Here is an 18,230-nt window from a genome sequence, read left to right as displayed (position 1 = left end):
TAGACAATTTATAGTGAATTTGTTTGTTTCCCGAAGAGCAACGAGCATAGCTTTTTGAAGCAACTATTTACAAACAGTTTGCACATCATCTGGGGAATCCAAACAAGAGAACGCAGTGCTTTCACATAATATATGACGTCCTTGCAGCCTAACAAACCACAAGCTATGGCAGCAGAAGATAGCTCTATGAGAACTATATCACACAAACATGCAGCAAGAATTAAGATTTAACAACGCACAGGCCTCTCGTAAGTAGGAGGCAAAGAAGGGCAATTCTCGTTCATGTTGGCATATGGCTCTAAGGTATTATACTCTGGCAATTCCATTTGATATTCACCAAGAATCTGGCAGAATGGGAGCTTATCAACCTCATTGTTACACCAACTTGGCAGGCGTGTTTGGTTATTCTCAAAAATCTTCAGCATATAAGCATCCCGAATCTGTAAACAGAGTTAAGAGCAATGTGATTTACGGTGGTTATGATGGTGGGAGAAGTATCTGTGGACAAACAAAAAAGTAAATAGGCATATGCTCTTTGATCCTTACAGTAAACTCTGTTACTTGAATAGAGTCAGAAATAGGACCAAAGATTCCCGCCTCTTTATACATTTCCAGAATAAAGGCCACGCATGTTGTTGATTTCCCATCGCTGTAGACCCAGTCATCTTGTTCTGGAATTGTAAGTAACTGATCAAAGGTTATACCGCGGCTTTCAGTCTCAGCTAGAATTCCATACAAGTCCAAATCCTAGAAGAAGAAAAGACAATGATTAAAAAAACAATAAAAGAAAGGTGCAATTATGACATCCATCACAGTAACTGGAACAGTTCATCAAAATACAATAGAAAAAGGGTTCAAAGTAAAAGTATTAGAAGTTTAAAGCATCACTAGTTTTTTGCTTGTCTTTTCTACTTTTTTCTTCTTCTTCTTCTTCTTCTTCTTCTCCTTCTTCTTTTGGATTAGTAGATAATAGTTTTAACCATCTACAAAGCATCAGCATCAGCAGCTGCTACCAACTAAAACAGCTGCTGATGCCTTCATTTCCCTTCGTCAGCTGGTTCAACACTAAAGAATATCCACAAAAAAGATAAATAATCAAATTAACAATTAGACTCTCAAGTGGTGTTCTCGTTCTGTTTGTGTTTCAGTTTTGAGTTTTAAATTCATTCTCAATTTTGTAATTTGAGTGTCTGTATTGAAATTTTTAAAAATACGTTCTTTTTGTTATTCTAAAAAATTATTTTTTAAAATACAAAACACGTTTACTTTGAAATTTTAAAAAACTATTTTATGATATTTTATTCAATAAATTTTATCCAAAGTAAATTGTAAACAGTTATTAATAAATTATAAATTTGATTCAAAGGCTTTAAACTATAATACAAGAGATTACTAATAATCTAATAGTATGAAATAAATTAAAATTACGAAGAACTTTTTAAAGCAATTTTCAATTTGGTTTAACTATTAGTTTCATGATAAATTTATTTTTGCCTACAAATTAAAATCTGATGTTAATTTCGAGATTTAAATTACCCACAACATGAGACACTGAAAAAATGAATTATAAATTACAAAATAACATAACATTGGTTTATCATAGAAAAAATCCAAAATTTTAGAAATATCATTAAATAGGAAAATCAATATAGAAAAATCATATTACATATTCAGTTTAATATTCAAATAAAACAAAACAAAAAAAAATCAAATCAAGAATCAAAACACAAAAGATGAGGAGCCACAGCAGTAAGAAATCAATCGCAGAAGGAAGTAACGATCGGAGAAAGGGAGGCAAGTCGTGATTCAAACGACAGCAATGGTTGAGGTTGTCTATCGACAGCGGTGGGCGGTGGCGGGCGCGATGCTCGGCCGTTCGGCAGTCGAACAGAGGGGGGCCAGTGATGTCAGAAGTGATGCAAGGGAAGCGACAATGGGCAGTCGACGGTGGCTAGCACGACCGGTGGCGGGCGCGGTCAACCGCAATGGGCGATGTCAAGTGCAATGCTCGATCATTCGGCAGTTGAACAGAGGAGAGGTGGTGATATCGAACGCAATACAAGGGAAGCGACGGTGGCCAGTCGACAACGACTCACGTGGTTGGTGGCGGGCGCGGTCAACAGCAATGGTGAGGGTGGCAGTGGCGGGTGAGGTCGACGGCTGTGATGGCGGTGGCGATGTTGTGTTTCTGCATTTTGCGAGATTTGGTGTTTTGGAGATAAGAGAGTAGACAGAGAGGAGATGTGGGTCTGTGAGATTTGGGTTTGGGGGGGGGGGGGGGGTTGTGTTTCCACGTTTTGGGTGTTTTTAGTGCGTTTTGCCTAAAAACATGCAAAACAACGTTGTTTTGGGTTTTCTTTACAAAATTTTTCTTTTTTTTCGAAAATATATTTTTGAAAACAGCAAAGTAAACACATTTTCAGTATTTTGAAAAACTGAAAACTCAAAACAGGTTAAAAACAATAAAGAGAACACAGTCTCAGTTTTCTCTCTTTTTTTTTGGGGGGGGGGGGGGGGGGGGGGGGTCATGATAGACAAAAACATGTAAACAAATCAGGTTAGCATGCTAGTAGAATGTAATCTCCTGTCCTCATTTATCATAGATGTCATTGCCCCCTTCTCACCAAAAGGTAGAAAATTGCCTGTTGGTTGAGATCATTTACAGCCACAATTTATCCTAAATATAAGATAGTGTTTTTTTCGTATTTCAATTTTCAATTTTAAGTTTTGAATTCATTTTCAATTTTATATTTTAAGTATCTGTTTTGAGATTTTAAAAACAAGTTCTTTTTGTCATTCTGAAAAACTATTTCTTAAAACAAAAAACTAAAAAATGCGTTTACTTTGGAATTTTGAAAAAAAAAATATTATATGACATTTTATTCAATGAATTTGATTATTGAATAATAAAATTAACTCTTTTTAACAATATATTTTATATTAAATATTATTATACATAATATATGTAATACACTTAATAATATACTATATGTTATCCTATATTTTTAATTATAATAATATAGATATACTACATTTTTAAGATTTTAAATAAACAGATAATTTTATTTTCAAAATTTAAGAATAAATTTTTCTTTTTTTTTCCTTTACTTTTTTTCTTTTTATTCTTCTATTCTCTCCAACGCCTACATCTTCTCCATCGTCGACGACCACCACCGACCAGAGATTCACACAATCAGAGCGTACCATTAAAAATGCCAAGCCAATGGGGTTAACATACACAAAAATAGACCAGATTTCATAGATCTAATTTTTAATTTTCGGCCAAAATTAAAAAACCCATTCTCAGTCGCCACCAACCACCGTGGCCGATGGTTTCCAATGATCAAAGGCCTCTTTCACGTCGTCGGTAAGGGGATCAAGGTCATTGACATGGCCAATGACACGTCGTCGACAATCAAAGGATCAATGGCCGTGAATGTTGCCTTCCATCATTACCGGTCATCAATTTTCTACTCTAACCCGTCATCTCCGACCACGACCTCTCGAGCGCCTCCGCCATGTTTAACCAACCATGGCCTTATACATCACCATAATCGTCGATCTTTATTGCTCTACCATGGTCGTCATTTCTTGCCCTCACCATGACAATGGATGTTGCTTAGCCATCAACATCATCAAGCCATCATCATCGACTTCATGTGGGCGCCAGTGATGGAGGATGAAGGAGAAAAGAGTTGGTGGCGGCGGTGATGGCGGTGGCGGGAGCGATCAACGACAACTTGAAAAGGAAGGAGAGAGGAAAAAGAAGAAAAGAGATGAGAGAGAGAGAGAGACGAGAGATCTGTCAAGATTTTTTTTTTTTTTAGGGGGGGGGGGGGGGGGGGAGGGGGTGTTTTCCACGTTTTGGTGTTTTCAACATGTTTTGGCTAAAAATACCCAAAACAAATGTTGTTTTGGGTTTCCTTCACAAAAATTTTCCTTGTTTTCGAAAATACATTTTTGAAAATAGCAAAATATATGCGTTTCAAGTGTTTTAAAAAATTGAAAACTCAAAACAGACTGAAAACAGCAAAGAGAACGCAGCCTAAGGGCCTGTTCTCTTTGGCGTTTCCAGGTCGTTTTCTATTTTCAATTTTTCAAAATACTGAAAACATGTTCTCTTTGTTATTTTCAAAAACGCATTTTCAAAAACAACTAAAAATTTTGTAAAGAAAACTCAAAACAACATTTGGCTATTTTCAATGAAAATACACTGAAAAGTAGAAAACACGAAAAACAGCCTCGCCCCTCCCCCCCCCCCCACCCCACAAATCTCGAACAGATCTCTCTGTTCTCTCTCTCTCTCTCTCCTCTTTGCTTTCTCAAGCATGGGCCGTCGACCGCCCCGCCATCTCCGCCGCTGCCATGAGCCACATCTCTCCTCGCCATCTCTCCATCGGCCGTCGACCTCTCTCGTCACCGTCGAGAGCCTCCATCGACCGCCCCCGTGCTAACCCACATCTCTCATCTCTCTCCTCTCTTCTCTCATTTCTCATCTCTTCTATTCATGCCATGGCAGAAACCAGATTCGATCGATGTCACCGGTGAGCATAGGCCTTGCTTCCTTCTCCATCGTGGGTCATCATCTTGGTCGTCATCGTTGTTCTTCGTTGCCGTTCGCCAATCGAAGGTTTAAAGCCACTACCATGGCCGACTGGTTGAGTTGCTCCTTCTCAGCCATGGCGTTGGTCTCCTCCCCCCTTTCCTTTCGAACAACAACCTTTGTGGCCACTGTTTAGGAAGAAAGTCGGCGGCTAGAGCCACCGCGATGATGGGGGAAGAAGGAGATGGGGCGATCGGCCATGGCGTTGGTCCTCCGCCCTTTCCTTTCTCATCTCCTCTGTTTGCGATTTTTTTTTTTTTTTTTTTTGGTGTTATTTGATTTTTATTTTATTTTTTTTAAATATTAACTGAAGATATGATATGATTTTTTTGTATTAATTTTTTTAATGATATTTTTAAGATTTTGATTTTTTGTTTTATTTTATTTGAATTTTATTTTATAGTTTAAAGTATTTGAATCAAATTTATAATTTATTAATAAATATTTATAATTTATTTTGAATCAAATTTTTTAAATAAAATATCATAATAACAAAAAATAAACTGTTTTTAAAATTTTAAAGTAAACGTGTTTTCTAGTTTTCTGTTTCAGGAAATAGTTTTTTAAAATGATAAAAAGAACGTGTTTTTAAAAATCTCAAAACAAACACCCAAAACACAAAACTCAAAATGAATTCAAAATTCAAAACTCAAAAATGAAACACAAAGAGAACACCACCTAAGTGTTTCCCTCCCATTTCTAAAAGGACATAAAAAGCCAAAAGCAACAATGCACTCAGATGTCTAACATCCTCACATAAGTGTGCCTAGTTACAAAAGTTCTTTAGCCTTATCCAAGACTTAAACAGATAAAAGTCCCCTGTATGGTAAAGTCTTATCCCAAAACGTATCTGCAAGGTCTAAAAAATACATAGTTACTCATCAATGTCACATCCTAGGGAACTTAAAAAACATCATGTTGCAAGAGGAATAGAGAAACGAGCTAGTTAATCCAAAGATAGAATAAATAGTAAATAGAATAAGATAAAGGCACAGAAATTAGCATGCAACAATCACCACCTACTCATTTTGAGGTAAAAAAACCTCTCCTCATAACTTTTTGTGCACAAGCACTAGCACTGCTGTTCTTTTGTTAACAGTAGTATAATAGCCCCAATTTCAAAAGCTAATCTCTTTCCATTCAAGCTTCACCTAAAACCCAAACCTCTTTTTCTATCTGTTGGCATTCAGTTTAAGAAATAAAACCATAAAATAGCTGTCATCTAGGGCTTTGAACCATGTCAAGCACCAAAATTCAACCTCCAGCAATTTTTGAATCAGGCCATAACTCATTTTCCCCATCCACAAACAGTAGAAACTTCTACCACATTTTATAATTGGCATGAGAAGTTGCTATGATTAATCCCTCAAATATTTTACTAAAGCTATGTCCACCCCGCTACTAACAATTTATTTTCATTTCTTTTCCTTTTCTGTGTTTTCCTTTCATTTTTCTTTAAGGGGGTTGTCTGCTCAACAAGGTGGGGAAAGGGAGGCTAGCATTTATGAATCAGAATGGTACCTCAGTTCCAAGCCGCTTATTTAGAGCTTCATTCCACATATTTGCAGCATAAGCTGGCTGTACTCTAGTCCACATAGACATGACAGAAATAACCTGTGAAAAAAGTCTGCTAGTTAGAAGGTCTGCAAAGGTCATGAAAATAATAATGACAAAGCATATAGTATCTTTTCCAATAAAAAATTGAAATAACGGGCATTAAGAAAATAGTCCTCTTCAGGGAAAATAATATAGAATATTAAAAAGAGGGAATCCTAAAATTATGAATTCTTTTGAAATACAAATGGTCCACGACTAGCTAAGCTTTTGATTTGTTATTGCAGAACCAAAAGGTTCTCCTCAAATAGTGAGCAATTAGAGATAACTGCTTACATTAGTACATATGTTTTGCACTTTCAAACATCATCTCTGCATCGTTTATGTATGACACCACCTATATAGATCAACTTAAACTAGAAGTTTCTAAGAGAAGAGACCTGCTAAAAAGGTCAAGAAGTGCAACTAGTCGCATGTGTACATTACAGAAAGCATAGTTAAATTTATATTCTCAACTGACACTGAACCAGTGAACACATACCAAGTGAGCATCAAGAGGTGGTGGATAGTTGTCAGCAATGGTGTCAATCCAGCTAAATATCATGTTGTGGTAACCATATGGCTTCCCTGACATACTCCGTGCATATTCCCATGCAGCACTAGAATTGAAGTTAGCCCGCAGTTCTGGATGTAAGGGCAGCAATGCTATTTGTGGATTGGAACCATCCTTAAGAGACAATTCCCACCATTCATCCCATGGAATTACCACAATAATTTCTTCACCCTAAAACACAGAACAAGATACACTATGACGAATACATATATTAGGAAGTTAAAGAAAAGCTAAAAAACAATTCAACATTCAAGCTGCCAAACATATGGGAAGAAACTCAAAACAATTTCGTAAGAACTTTTGATCCATGAATTTCAAGACAGAATTGCTACAAAATTTATGCATATCATAGAATCCCTTTAAAACTAAAAGGCAAGTTCCATCAAGCAACTATAAGACCAACTTTGTTATATAGCTTGAAGTGCTAGGCAGTTTAGTACTAAGATTTGTAAGATATGAATGTAATTGTGATGAGGGTGTTATGATAGACATGCCACCATATAAAAAAGACAATTATATACAAAATTATATATATTAAGGTTAGAGTGACATCTATTGGAGATAAGATTAAGATGGTCTCAATATATGAGAAGAAGATCAATAGATGTTCTTGTGAAGCAAGTCAATGAATGGAAAAAGCTTCAATACACAACATGAGATATAATAGACAGAAGGTGTGGAAAAGGAGATGGTTGAAGAGCTAGAATTGATGTAATCAGCCACCGACTAGAATTTAGACTTAAGATTGTTGTTGTTATCGTTCTTGCGACCCATGAGTTATTAAGGTCATCTTAGTTTTGAGAACTTATGCTATCTTTTCAGATGTTGACATACCAAATTTTCCATTTCACATTAAAATACCCTAAACCCAAAAGCCACAAAATGAATAACATGATCATTCAACTTGTCCCTACCTTTCTCTTTCATTTTCATACAAGCACCACATTTGTACAGTTTTCAGTTTCTCATTCTAGAAAACAAAATCACATTTCTTTGAATACTCCTTTTAGGTTTATAATTATGCTATCAAGCAAGCAAACTCAAAATGGGTACGTATTGTAGACATAAAAAGCATGTCAAGATGGTTGTCAATCAATCAAAGCATATGGTGATAACTAATCAATCAAAAGACGTCTAAAATAATGTCATGAGGCATGATCGGTCAAATTAGGAATACTTGGAAATTTATAATGTACTACTTGGAAGTTGAAAATTATAAGCTTTCCAGGACTATTTGGAAGTTAATATTAGAAGTTTACTCCTTTTTTGTTCATGTATTTTCAAATATTTAGTGCTACCTTTGAATTAGAACTTTTTCAATTATAATGGCACTTTATTAACTATTGGATTGGAATTTTTTTGCACCATGGTATAATAGCTTATGACTATTCAATTTTAATTTCTTTAACCTTTGTAGTAAAAATGCTTCTGTTTGTTAAATGATGCTTCTAATTTATAAGCTCAGTTGGGTTATCATTTCTTATAATGTTTTTAGTGGATGCGGAAATAGTTTTATATAATAGTTAATAAAATATATGTAAAGAAAATAATTATTTTGTCATTATCCTGCCATGTTCATATCCTCATTTTGCTCAAATCAACTAATCAAGTGTCAGAATCCTTATTCATACCCATACTTCTTATTAATTATGCAAGAAAAAAAGAATGGGAATCTAACATGCCCTCCTAGAAATTTAACTCTTTGAACAATCACGAAAGAAAGGAAAGTATGTTGCATGCATGTACAATTTGTCTATAATTTTGGAAACTACCTTTTCATTCTCATGTCCTGATTCACCAACCCAAAGATTACCAAGTTCATCCTTCAAACAAACTGCTGTATGACCAGCAAATGCTCCTGTTACCCACTTCTCCAGAGTTTCAAATCCACCCCACCGACCACGGATCTTTGATACAGCTAAAAAATCACCAGAATGGACATCCGCTGGATTTATAGTTGCACGCCAAGGCCGAGAACGTTTTTCAAATGATGCACCCATGTGTTTCTTCAAAAAATTTATGTTAGCATTCTGACCCCAACCAGTGTTAGAAAACAGGGGCAAGACATCTACTAATGAAAGCAAGGTCCCCAGCATTCCCGATGGCATAAGAAATACAGAGATTCCATGCTGTTTTACCTGCTCAATGGTCAATGTTAGAGTCAGCCATACGTGACAGATTTCTATGAACCAATTAAACAAACAAAAGGATGACAGTAATCATACATATTCCCGCTCAGCTGGTTCCTCCCAGGATTCAAATTTCAAAGTATGCTCTCGGGCAGAGAAGTAGTAGTCCCAAGTAACCCTGTATGGTGTTGCAAAAACATACAGATCCATACAGGTCCAACTGTGAGCTGCAGAAGTCTGTGGAAAGCGAAAGAAAGTTACAAAAACAAAAAATAATCAAATCTTAATTCTCAAAATTGAAATTAACACGTCTAGAACAAACTTGGGTGTAGTTTATGCAGAGAAAGAGAAATTCTATTTCGTTGTCCATATTGGCTTCCCTGAAGCTTCCAACCTCATTTGATGTGATATGAGTGACTGCGGTAACTGTAGAGGAAGCCAATAATCCATTGACAATTTATCAAATCAAGATACATATTGTGAATCGGAAGGCCTAATTTCCAGATCATGAATTGTATTGTGTCATAAAATGCAATAAAAATTTGATAAATATCTTAAAAAATATAATCTAAAAGATGTATATATCTATAACATGAAGAAATTGTCAGTATGCCGACATTAGGCTTGTATGTTCCTTCTATGAACTCAGCAGTAATGCATCTTGGAGATAAAGCATTGCATTGCTGCTGGGCAGAAAGACCATTTGTAAGGTGAATTGGCGATTGTTGTAAATTTTTTAACTCAGTAGTAACTTGATCTGAATAATTAATATAACCAATCACATTTGCACATGACTCTTTGCATGATTGTTTGCATATATAACCTGATTTTTTTTTAACTCAGCAAGTATTTAGAAGACTGTTCGCGATTGGGTCAGGCAGATCTACCCTGGTCTGTTACGACTCATTGCAAAAGCTCCACTTGAACCACATTATTTCTATCTTCTAAATCATGGATACACCCAAAATGTATCATTATCGTACCATACATGTGATTCAAAGCAAAATGCAAACACACTTTGATTCATATCAGTGGGGATGCATAATGAATAGAATCATACAAAACTAATAACTATGTTTGGCATCAGTGTTCTAAAAGGCGCTAAGCGCTAGTTGGGTGACAGACTGGCGCTTAGCGCCTAGGCAGGGCCTAGGTGCCACCTAGAATTTTTTTTATTTTTTATTAATACATTAACAAATATTAAAATAAATGATGTAACAACACTTGTTGCTTGTAAATATTAAAATATTTGAAATATTAACAAAGGCAGCAGCAAGGAAACGACTGAGGTGCGAGCAAATATTAAACTGACGAGGCTCGGTGCTGCAGCAAGGAGCAGCAACCTGCTTCTTGATGCTTGCTGCAGCAGCAAGCACGCAAGCTTGCGTTGCTTCTTGCTGCTGCTGTTGCGAGTCCACCGTTCACAATGGGCGGCGGCGGCGCGCGACGAGAAGGCTAACAGGAATGGAAAGCGGCGACGGCAACTCTGCAACTGCAAGAGACATGGCAGTGTGCGAGCACTAGAGAGGCGATGGCGACTCTGCAATAAACAGTCGGTGGTGGTGCGTGCGAGAGAGAAGGGGAAAAAACAATCGGCTAGGCGGTTCATGCGGCCACAATCGGCCAGGCGGTTCACGTGGCTAGGCGGCCGCCTAGGCGCCGCCGGGTACCGATTAGCCGGGCTGGCACCTAAGGTGGCCGATTAGGCCACAATCGGGGCAGCCAGCGACCGCCTAGGCCGCATTTTAGTTCACTATTTGGCATAGCTGTCACATGTATAAGATTTATAATAACACGTATAGTTTTAGTTTCAAAATGAGAGACATACAAAGGGGAAAAGGAAGAAACTTATTCCTCCTCCCATAAGTGTTTCTATTCATATCTACCTGCATCCCTATCCCTGTGGAGTTTTAGTTTCAAAATGAGAGACATACAAGGGGAAAAGGAAGAAACTTATTCCTTCTCCCATAAGTGTTTCCATTCATATCTATATGCGTCCCTATTCCTGTGGAGGCCCGTTAACGCGATACACATCCTTATAATGCACAAACCATTGCCACATTGATTTTAGAACCACTACTTGTCCCATCAATCAGCCCTAATATCTGCCAACTTCTGAATTACAAGAATCAGGCATTATCTTATTCGAAGTATAAGGTTTAACAACACAAATCTCTGTTTAATGCTATGTCTAATACCAAAATGACAATCTATTAGAAAAGCTTTTCCTGGTTAAAAGAACCCAGGTTATTCTGCAAAAGCTTTTTACATCAAATGTTTTCCCTTAAGAGCCCTCCTTGAGTATGCCCTTGTCCATCATCATTTATTACCATTTTGATTCATGGCATCTGCATCCAGCATTTTAAGTTTCTTCCTTTTATATTTACATTTATTACCAGCTCGATTCATGGCATCTGCACACAGCATTTTAAGTTTCTTACTTTAATATTCTCAATAAAGTACCAAGATAATTGTCTAAATCATCAATATCTAATAGAAGGTAATAATGAAGTTTGTAAAGCTCCTCCAGACATCCCCACTATATGATGTAATGCAACACAACAAGCAAAAGAGGCAAATTGGGAGAAAATGGATGGAATGGATTTGAATGAAAAAATTATTTTTGAGTTTTGACAACATCAACCTTAATTGTTTTTTAAAAAATTCAGATTTATTCTTGACTTTATAGTACTCTATCTTTTAGCCAAAGAGTTGATCCAATCCTAAATTGAACTTTTACATGGAACATGCATACACGTGTACAAACAGGACACCTTAACATCCCAATGCCTCTTACATGGAAGCATAGTTGTTAGAATCACATGATTCACAATTCGAATTGTGTAATTCAATACAATTTTGAACTAAATTGATTAGGAGAATCAAAAATTGGAAAGAATTGGAAGCAAATAGTGAATTGGTATATTCTTATTAGAACCGAAATTTATAAATAAAAAAAATAAATAAAAAACATCATTTCCTCCTCTAATCACCTTTATCTGTTCAAGGAACTCAAGGATTGATAGAAAAATAAACTGTAAAGTTGTTGAAGGTGAAGGTGAAAAAATTGAACTGATTGATACTAAGGAGAAACAAGACAAAGAAAATTAAGAATAAGAACAACTGAACAAGAGGATATGCTTATACTCAATGATAATGGTGAAGGAGAAGATGATATTGATGATGACTTTTACCTTGATGGTTTAGAACTTATAAGATGATGATCTTAATATTTGATATGCTTTTGTTTATTTATTTAGCATTTAAAGATACATTTTAGTATATTAAATATTTTATATGAACACTTATTAATTTTTTATTGAGTAATATGAGATTTATGCTTAAATTTAATATTTTACTAGCTTTAAATATATATATACACTGAATCTTACAATTCAATTCGATTCCCAATTATCAATTAGCAAAATGAATAAAGTGATTCACAATATGAATCTCGAATTAACAACTATGCATCGTAGAACCCACTCACACGTGTAAGTTAAATGCCACATAATCCAGACCCATATGCCTAATAAAGCAAAGCCAGTCAATAATAAAAGACCAACTTACATACAAATTTCTTCCAATGATTATTACTATAGGAACTCTGCCTAGAGATGTTATCCACTGCCGATCCCAAACCCGGATAAAGGAGGAGGGTTATGTTAGATAACCGACAGCCAACGTAAAACTTAGTCGGATCCAAAACATGAATTCTAGACAAATTATGAAAAATCGTTGGGGCGTGGGTGTAACCCTTCATAGCGACGCGCTACACTGCCCGCGTGTAGTGTCAAGTGAGCTGGGGCCGCTGCATCAGCACCCAAATATAGTAACAAATGAGCAAGGGTCCCCGCATTTGCTTGGACGGATATGGATAAAGAAGTTAGTCCAAAATCAAAATCAAAACCAAAATCAAAAACAAAATCAAATTCAAAGTCAAGACGAAAAACAAAATCATAGATTAAGGATGGGGTCATGGAACATGAGAACATTAATAGGCAAAGTTATGGAAGTGGTAGATGTGATGATTAGGAGAAAGATTAATATTATATGCCTTCAAGAGACGAGATGGGTAGGGAAAAAAATAAAAATTTTATCAGAAACTGGATATAAAATATGGTACACAGGAAATGATCGAGCCAAAAATAGAGTGGAGATTATTATGGATAAAAGCTTAGTAGATGAGGTAGTGGATGCAAAGAAGGGATAGGATTATTATGGTGAAGGTTAATCTAGGAAGAATGACCATGAATATCTTTAGTACATATGCATCACAAGCGGGGTTAGGTGAGGAAATAAAAACAAAATTCTGGGAGGACCTAGAGGGACTCATACAAATGATACCAAGAGGAGAGAAAGTGATTATAGGAGGTGACCTAAATGGGCACGTGGGTAGAGACGGAAATGGCTATAGAGAGGTACATGAAGGGTATGGATTTGAGAAAATTAATAATGAGGATAAGTCTATTCTAGATTTTACTATGGCATATGGGCTCATCATAACCAATACTAGGTTCAAAAAACGGAACGAACACTTAATTACATATAAAAATGTCACATCAAGCACCCAAATAGATTATTTCCTCATGAGACAAGAGGATCGGTTATGTTATAGGGATTGTAAGGTGATACCGAGAGAGTGTTTGACTACTCAACATAGACTTCTAGTACTTGACGTCCAAGTAAAAAATTGGAAGAGAAAAAATCACCTAAAACAAAATCCAAGAATCAGGTGATGGGATTTAAAAGGGGAGAAACAACTAATCTTCAAAGAAAAATTAAGGGGTAAAAGGGAATGGAATGGAGAAGAACAGACAAACCAAATGTGGAGAGAAATGACTAATGCCCTAAGAAGCACGGCAAAGGTAGTCCTTGGAGAGACAAATGGTAGATCCCCTAACCTTAAGAAGTCTTGGTGGTGGAATGAAGAGGTACAATTGAAAATTAAAAATAAGAAAACTTGCTATAAGGCTGTATATCAATGCAATAATGAAGAAAATCAAAAAAATTATAAAGAAGCAAAAAAGGCAGCAAAAAGAACTGTTAGTGAAGCAAGGTCAAATGCATATGAGAATCTATATAAACGACTTGATACAAAAGATGGAGAAAGGGATATATATAAATTAGCTAAAGCAAGAGAAAGAAAAACAAGGGATTTAAATCAAGTGAAATGCTTAAAAGATGAAAATCAAAATGTATTAGTGAATGAGGGAGCGATTAAGGAGAGATGGAAGGAGTATTTCACAAAATTATTCAATGATAGTGGCGACACAAGAGTTAGGTTGGGACATCTTAGTAACTCCGAAGAGAACGTGAACTATACATTTTATCGACGCATAAGTTCAAATGAAATAAGACAAGCATTAAAAAAGATGAAAAATCATAAGGCGATTGGACCGGATAATATACCAATAGAAGCATGGAAATGCATGGGAGAAGAGGGCATCTCCTGGCTAACGAAATTATTTAATGCGATCCTTAAATCAAAAAAGATGCTAGACGAGTGGAGGAAGAGTACTTTGATTCCTATATACCAGAACAAAGGAGATGTTCAAAACTATGAAAATTATAAAGGAATTAAGTTAATGAGACATACCATGAAACTCTAGGAGAGAGTAATAAAGCAAAGGCTCAGAAAAAAAACAGAGGTCTCGAAAAATCAGTTTGGTTTCATGTCTAGTAGGTCAACAATGGAAGCTATATACCTACTGAGACGCCTAATGGAAAAGTATCGGGATCATCAGAAGGACCTACATATGGTGTTTATAGATCTAGAAAAGGCCTATGATACGGTCCCTAGAGAAATATTATGGAGGGTTTTAGAAAAAAAAGGAGTTTGAATAGCCTATATACAAGTCCTCAAGGACATGTATCACGGTGCAGAGACAAGGGTTAGAACATGCGGAGAGGATACTAAACCGTTTAAAATTACAATAGGACTGCATCAAGGTTATACACTAAGTCCATACTTATTTGCTCTAGTAATGGATGAACTCACTAAAGATATTCAGACAGAAGTGCCATGATGTATGCTATTTGCAGACGACATAGTGTTGGTAGATGAAACAAAAAAAGGAGTGAACACTAAGCTTGAGTTGTGGAGAAACAATTTAGAATCTAAGGGATTTAAATTAAGTAGAAAGAAAACAAAATATATGAAATGTAAATTTAGTAAGAATGCAAGAGTGGAGGATGTTATAATAAAATTAGAAGACCAAATCTTACAAAGAAAAGACCATTTTCGATATTTGGAATCAGTGATTCAAAAAGATGGAGAAATTCACGAGGATGTCACACATAGAATTAAGGCAGGTTAGCTAAAATGGAGAAATGCATCAAGGGTGTTACATGATGGTAAAATCCCATTAAAACTGAAAGGAAAATTCTATAAGACAGCTGTAAGACCAGACTTGTTGTATGGCTCAGAATGTTGGGCAATCAAATACCAACATGAGCAAAAGACGAGCATAGCGGGGATGAGGATGTTAAGATGGATGTGCGGCTATACAATAAAAGATAAAATTAGAAATAAAGTTATTCGTAATAAAGTAGGATTAGTGCCAATCGAGGAGAAGATGAGAGAGACTAGACTAAGATGGTTTGGTCATGTGAGAAGGAGACCAAGAGACGCTCTTGTGAGTAGAGTTGATGAAATAGAACAATTAGTCAAAAAAAGAGGTAGAAGCAGACCCAAAAAAACTTTGGGAGATATATTAAAATTTGATATGAAGTGTATGGATCTAAATGAAAATATGACAAAAGACATAAATACATAGAAGTCTAGAATTCATGTAGCCGACCACACATAATGGGATAAAGACTGGATATGTTGTTGTTGTTGTTGATTATTACTATAGGATATCCATAATGTTAGACAAGGTAGAATATCAATCATGTCAGACAAGACGAGCACTATGTCAACCACTAACACGTAGCTCAAGTATCTCGGCCTCAAAATTCTATAGTGCCAGGACCCTTTAAATCTATAAAAGTGACAATCACAAGGTATGAAGAGACTAATTTATCCATTCACTTACATACTATCACTTTCAAACTATATCTTTCTCTCGGACTTAAAGCATCAAAAAGCCTTCTGAAAAATCTCTAAGGAGTTCCTCTTCGTGATTGTCAATGACTTAAAGCATCAAAAAGCCTTTTGAAAAATCTCTAAGGAGTTCTTCTTCGTGATTGTCAATGATCAGCCGCCGACAGCAATCCTCAACTGGAAGGTGCTTGACGATGGCTCCAGCTCAGTTCAAATTTATTACTGGTGATCTTCCGCATCATCAAGAGTTAATGATCATTTACTATTTAATATGCTTCCATTTCATTCATTTATATTGCTCTCCAAACAAAGAGAAACTTATATTCCATTCCATTACTAAATCACTCCCAAACAAAGACTCAGGTAATGGGTCAAGTGGTAAGTAGATAATCAAGAATATTGTTAGCCTCTCCTTCTTTGGCTTCTTTATTGCTGTTACTCAAGTGGCAGAATATTCGTATGAGGCAATTGGGTAAAGGAATATTTCCTTGCTCAAGTATAACTGTAAAGCACACCAACATACAACGAAAAACAAACTACTGGAACTACTAATTTGTTCCAGAATTTAAAATATATATATATATATATCAACTTAGACGTCCAGACATTCAAGCTCGTTTCTGTTTCAGTGCTAACCAAAACGAAATTTTGGCAGAGACCACACCTTGAGGTAAATAATGCCGCCACCCAAACCGCGACGATCGCCAGCGGTGAACTCGACGCGAGCTTCGTTGTCGGAAAAGCATGCGCCTTGCCACCGGACCGACCCATTGGCGGGGGCGAGCGATCCGACAAACTCCGGCAACAGGTCAACGGCGCTGTGAAGGTTGTTGAGCACCGGCCAGGAAATCTGCCGGGGCAGGACCGGAAGGACGTCCTTGAACCTAAGTGGCACCTTCAGAGCTTCCGCAGAGCCCGAACCAAACCCTAACCCTAGCCCTAACCCTAGAACAAGAACGACGCAGGCGACACGACCAAACGACGCCGTCATCGTCGATTCCTGTGCATAGATGTGTAACGTACGGCCCTGGTTTTAGGGATTTGAGAGGAATAGGGTCTGATTCGTGATTTGGGAAAACCACTGTGCTTGTGTTTGATTGAGCCATGAAAAATGAACGACTTTGACCTTTTTGATCTGCCCAACTTTGCTGGGCGGAGACGAAGATACTTCGTTGTTGTACGATTGTCTAGGTGTCATTATTTTTATCGAATCAAATATTTTTCTTTTCTTTTTGGGGTTTTATGTAAATTATGTACTTTAATCCAAAAAAAAAGTAAATAATTTATTATATTTTAAAAAAATTCAAAATGGTTAAAGTAAATCTCAAAATCAAATTCAAAAAACTTTACATCGTTGCAATTTGTGTTTTTAAGATATAATAATAATTAATTTGATCCAAAATTTAATATAGTAGTTTATTTTATTTTATTTTAAATATAGTAACCAATTTAGCGTTAAAATCAAAATATAATGACTTATTTGATATTTTTGATAACAAACGAAGTATTTTTTGATATAATTTTATTTTAACTATTTATTTTATTTAAATCATTGAATATAACATATTTAGCTCATTCTTATTTTAAAATTAATTTTAAATTTTAATAAATATATATATAAAAAAATTAATGATAAAAATCATAATTGATAATAATACTATCAATCATATAACGTTAGGAAATAATAAACAAAATAGACAATAATACATAATATCTTTAATATTTTCAGATGAGAAAATGTCACATGACTGTTATATATATATTATATAATATACAAATTTATATATAAATAAGAGATTAAAACTCTTATTTTTCTACATAAAATTAAAACTCTACTAAAATTATAATCTTTTTATTTTTTTACATTATTTCATGGATATTAACTTGAATATCAAAAGGATCACGCAAGAGACACCCCACATTCTTAATCGCTTTCTCTTTCACCAATCTCTCAAAGACAAAGCTCGAGATCATATTCTCTCACAATTATAAATTCATTATTGTATCTAACAATAACGAAAAAAGTTGTAGATATGCATTTTCACTTGGTGACTTTTTTTTTTATTCTATCATGTCACAGAGTTAAATATCATTTTTAATTAATTAACGTAGGGAAAAGATTATAAGACTAATTATTTAAGCATCAATTGCAGAAAATTAGTAAAATACTTCAAAAAAATAACTTAAGGCGTTACTTGACTTGTCCCATCCAATACTGAGTTGGTTCAATACCAGTCCCACCGAGCTTGAAATGGAAATCTGGGATTCTCAAAATCAATCTTA

At 35.6% G+C, this 18,230-nt stretch overlaps 1 protein-coding gene across 1 annotated transcript; it reads right to left on the bottom strand.

The window, feature by feature from the left end:
• On the bottom strand, positions 1-17,059 carry LOC127796740 (uncharacterized). Its single transcript, XM_052329091.1, has 7 exons — positions 16,612-17,059; positions 8,996-9,136; positions 8,543-8,908; positions 6,699-6,941; positions 6,125-6,217; positions 547-747; positions 1-440 (listed from the first exon to the last, which is right to left on the bottom strand). Exons 1-7 carry the CDS (start codon positions 16,936-16,938, stop codon positions 228-230), a joined length of 1,584 nt encoding a protein of 527 aa, XP_052185051.1. The 5' UTR covers positions 16,939-17,059; the 3' UTR covers positions 1-227.
• Positions 17,060-18,230: the final 1,171 nt, after the last annotated feature.

This window comes from Diospyros lotus, chromosome 3, assembly GCF_014633365.1.
Source record: "Diospyros lotus cultivar Yz01 chromosome 3, ASM1463336v1, whole genome shotgun sequence".
Taxonomy (NCBI): domain Eukaryota; kingdom Viridiplantae; phylum Streptophyta; class Magnoliopsida; order Ericales; family Ebenaceae; genus Diospyros; species Diospyros lotus.
The sequence above is the reverse complement of the archived record's forward strand: the minus strand, read 5'-3'. Positions and strand labels throughout refer to the sequence as shown.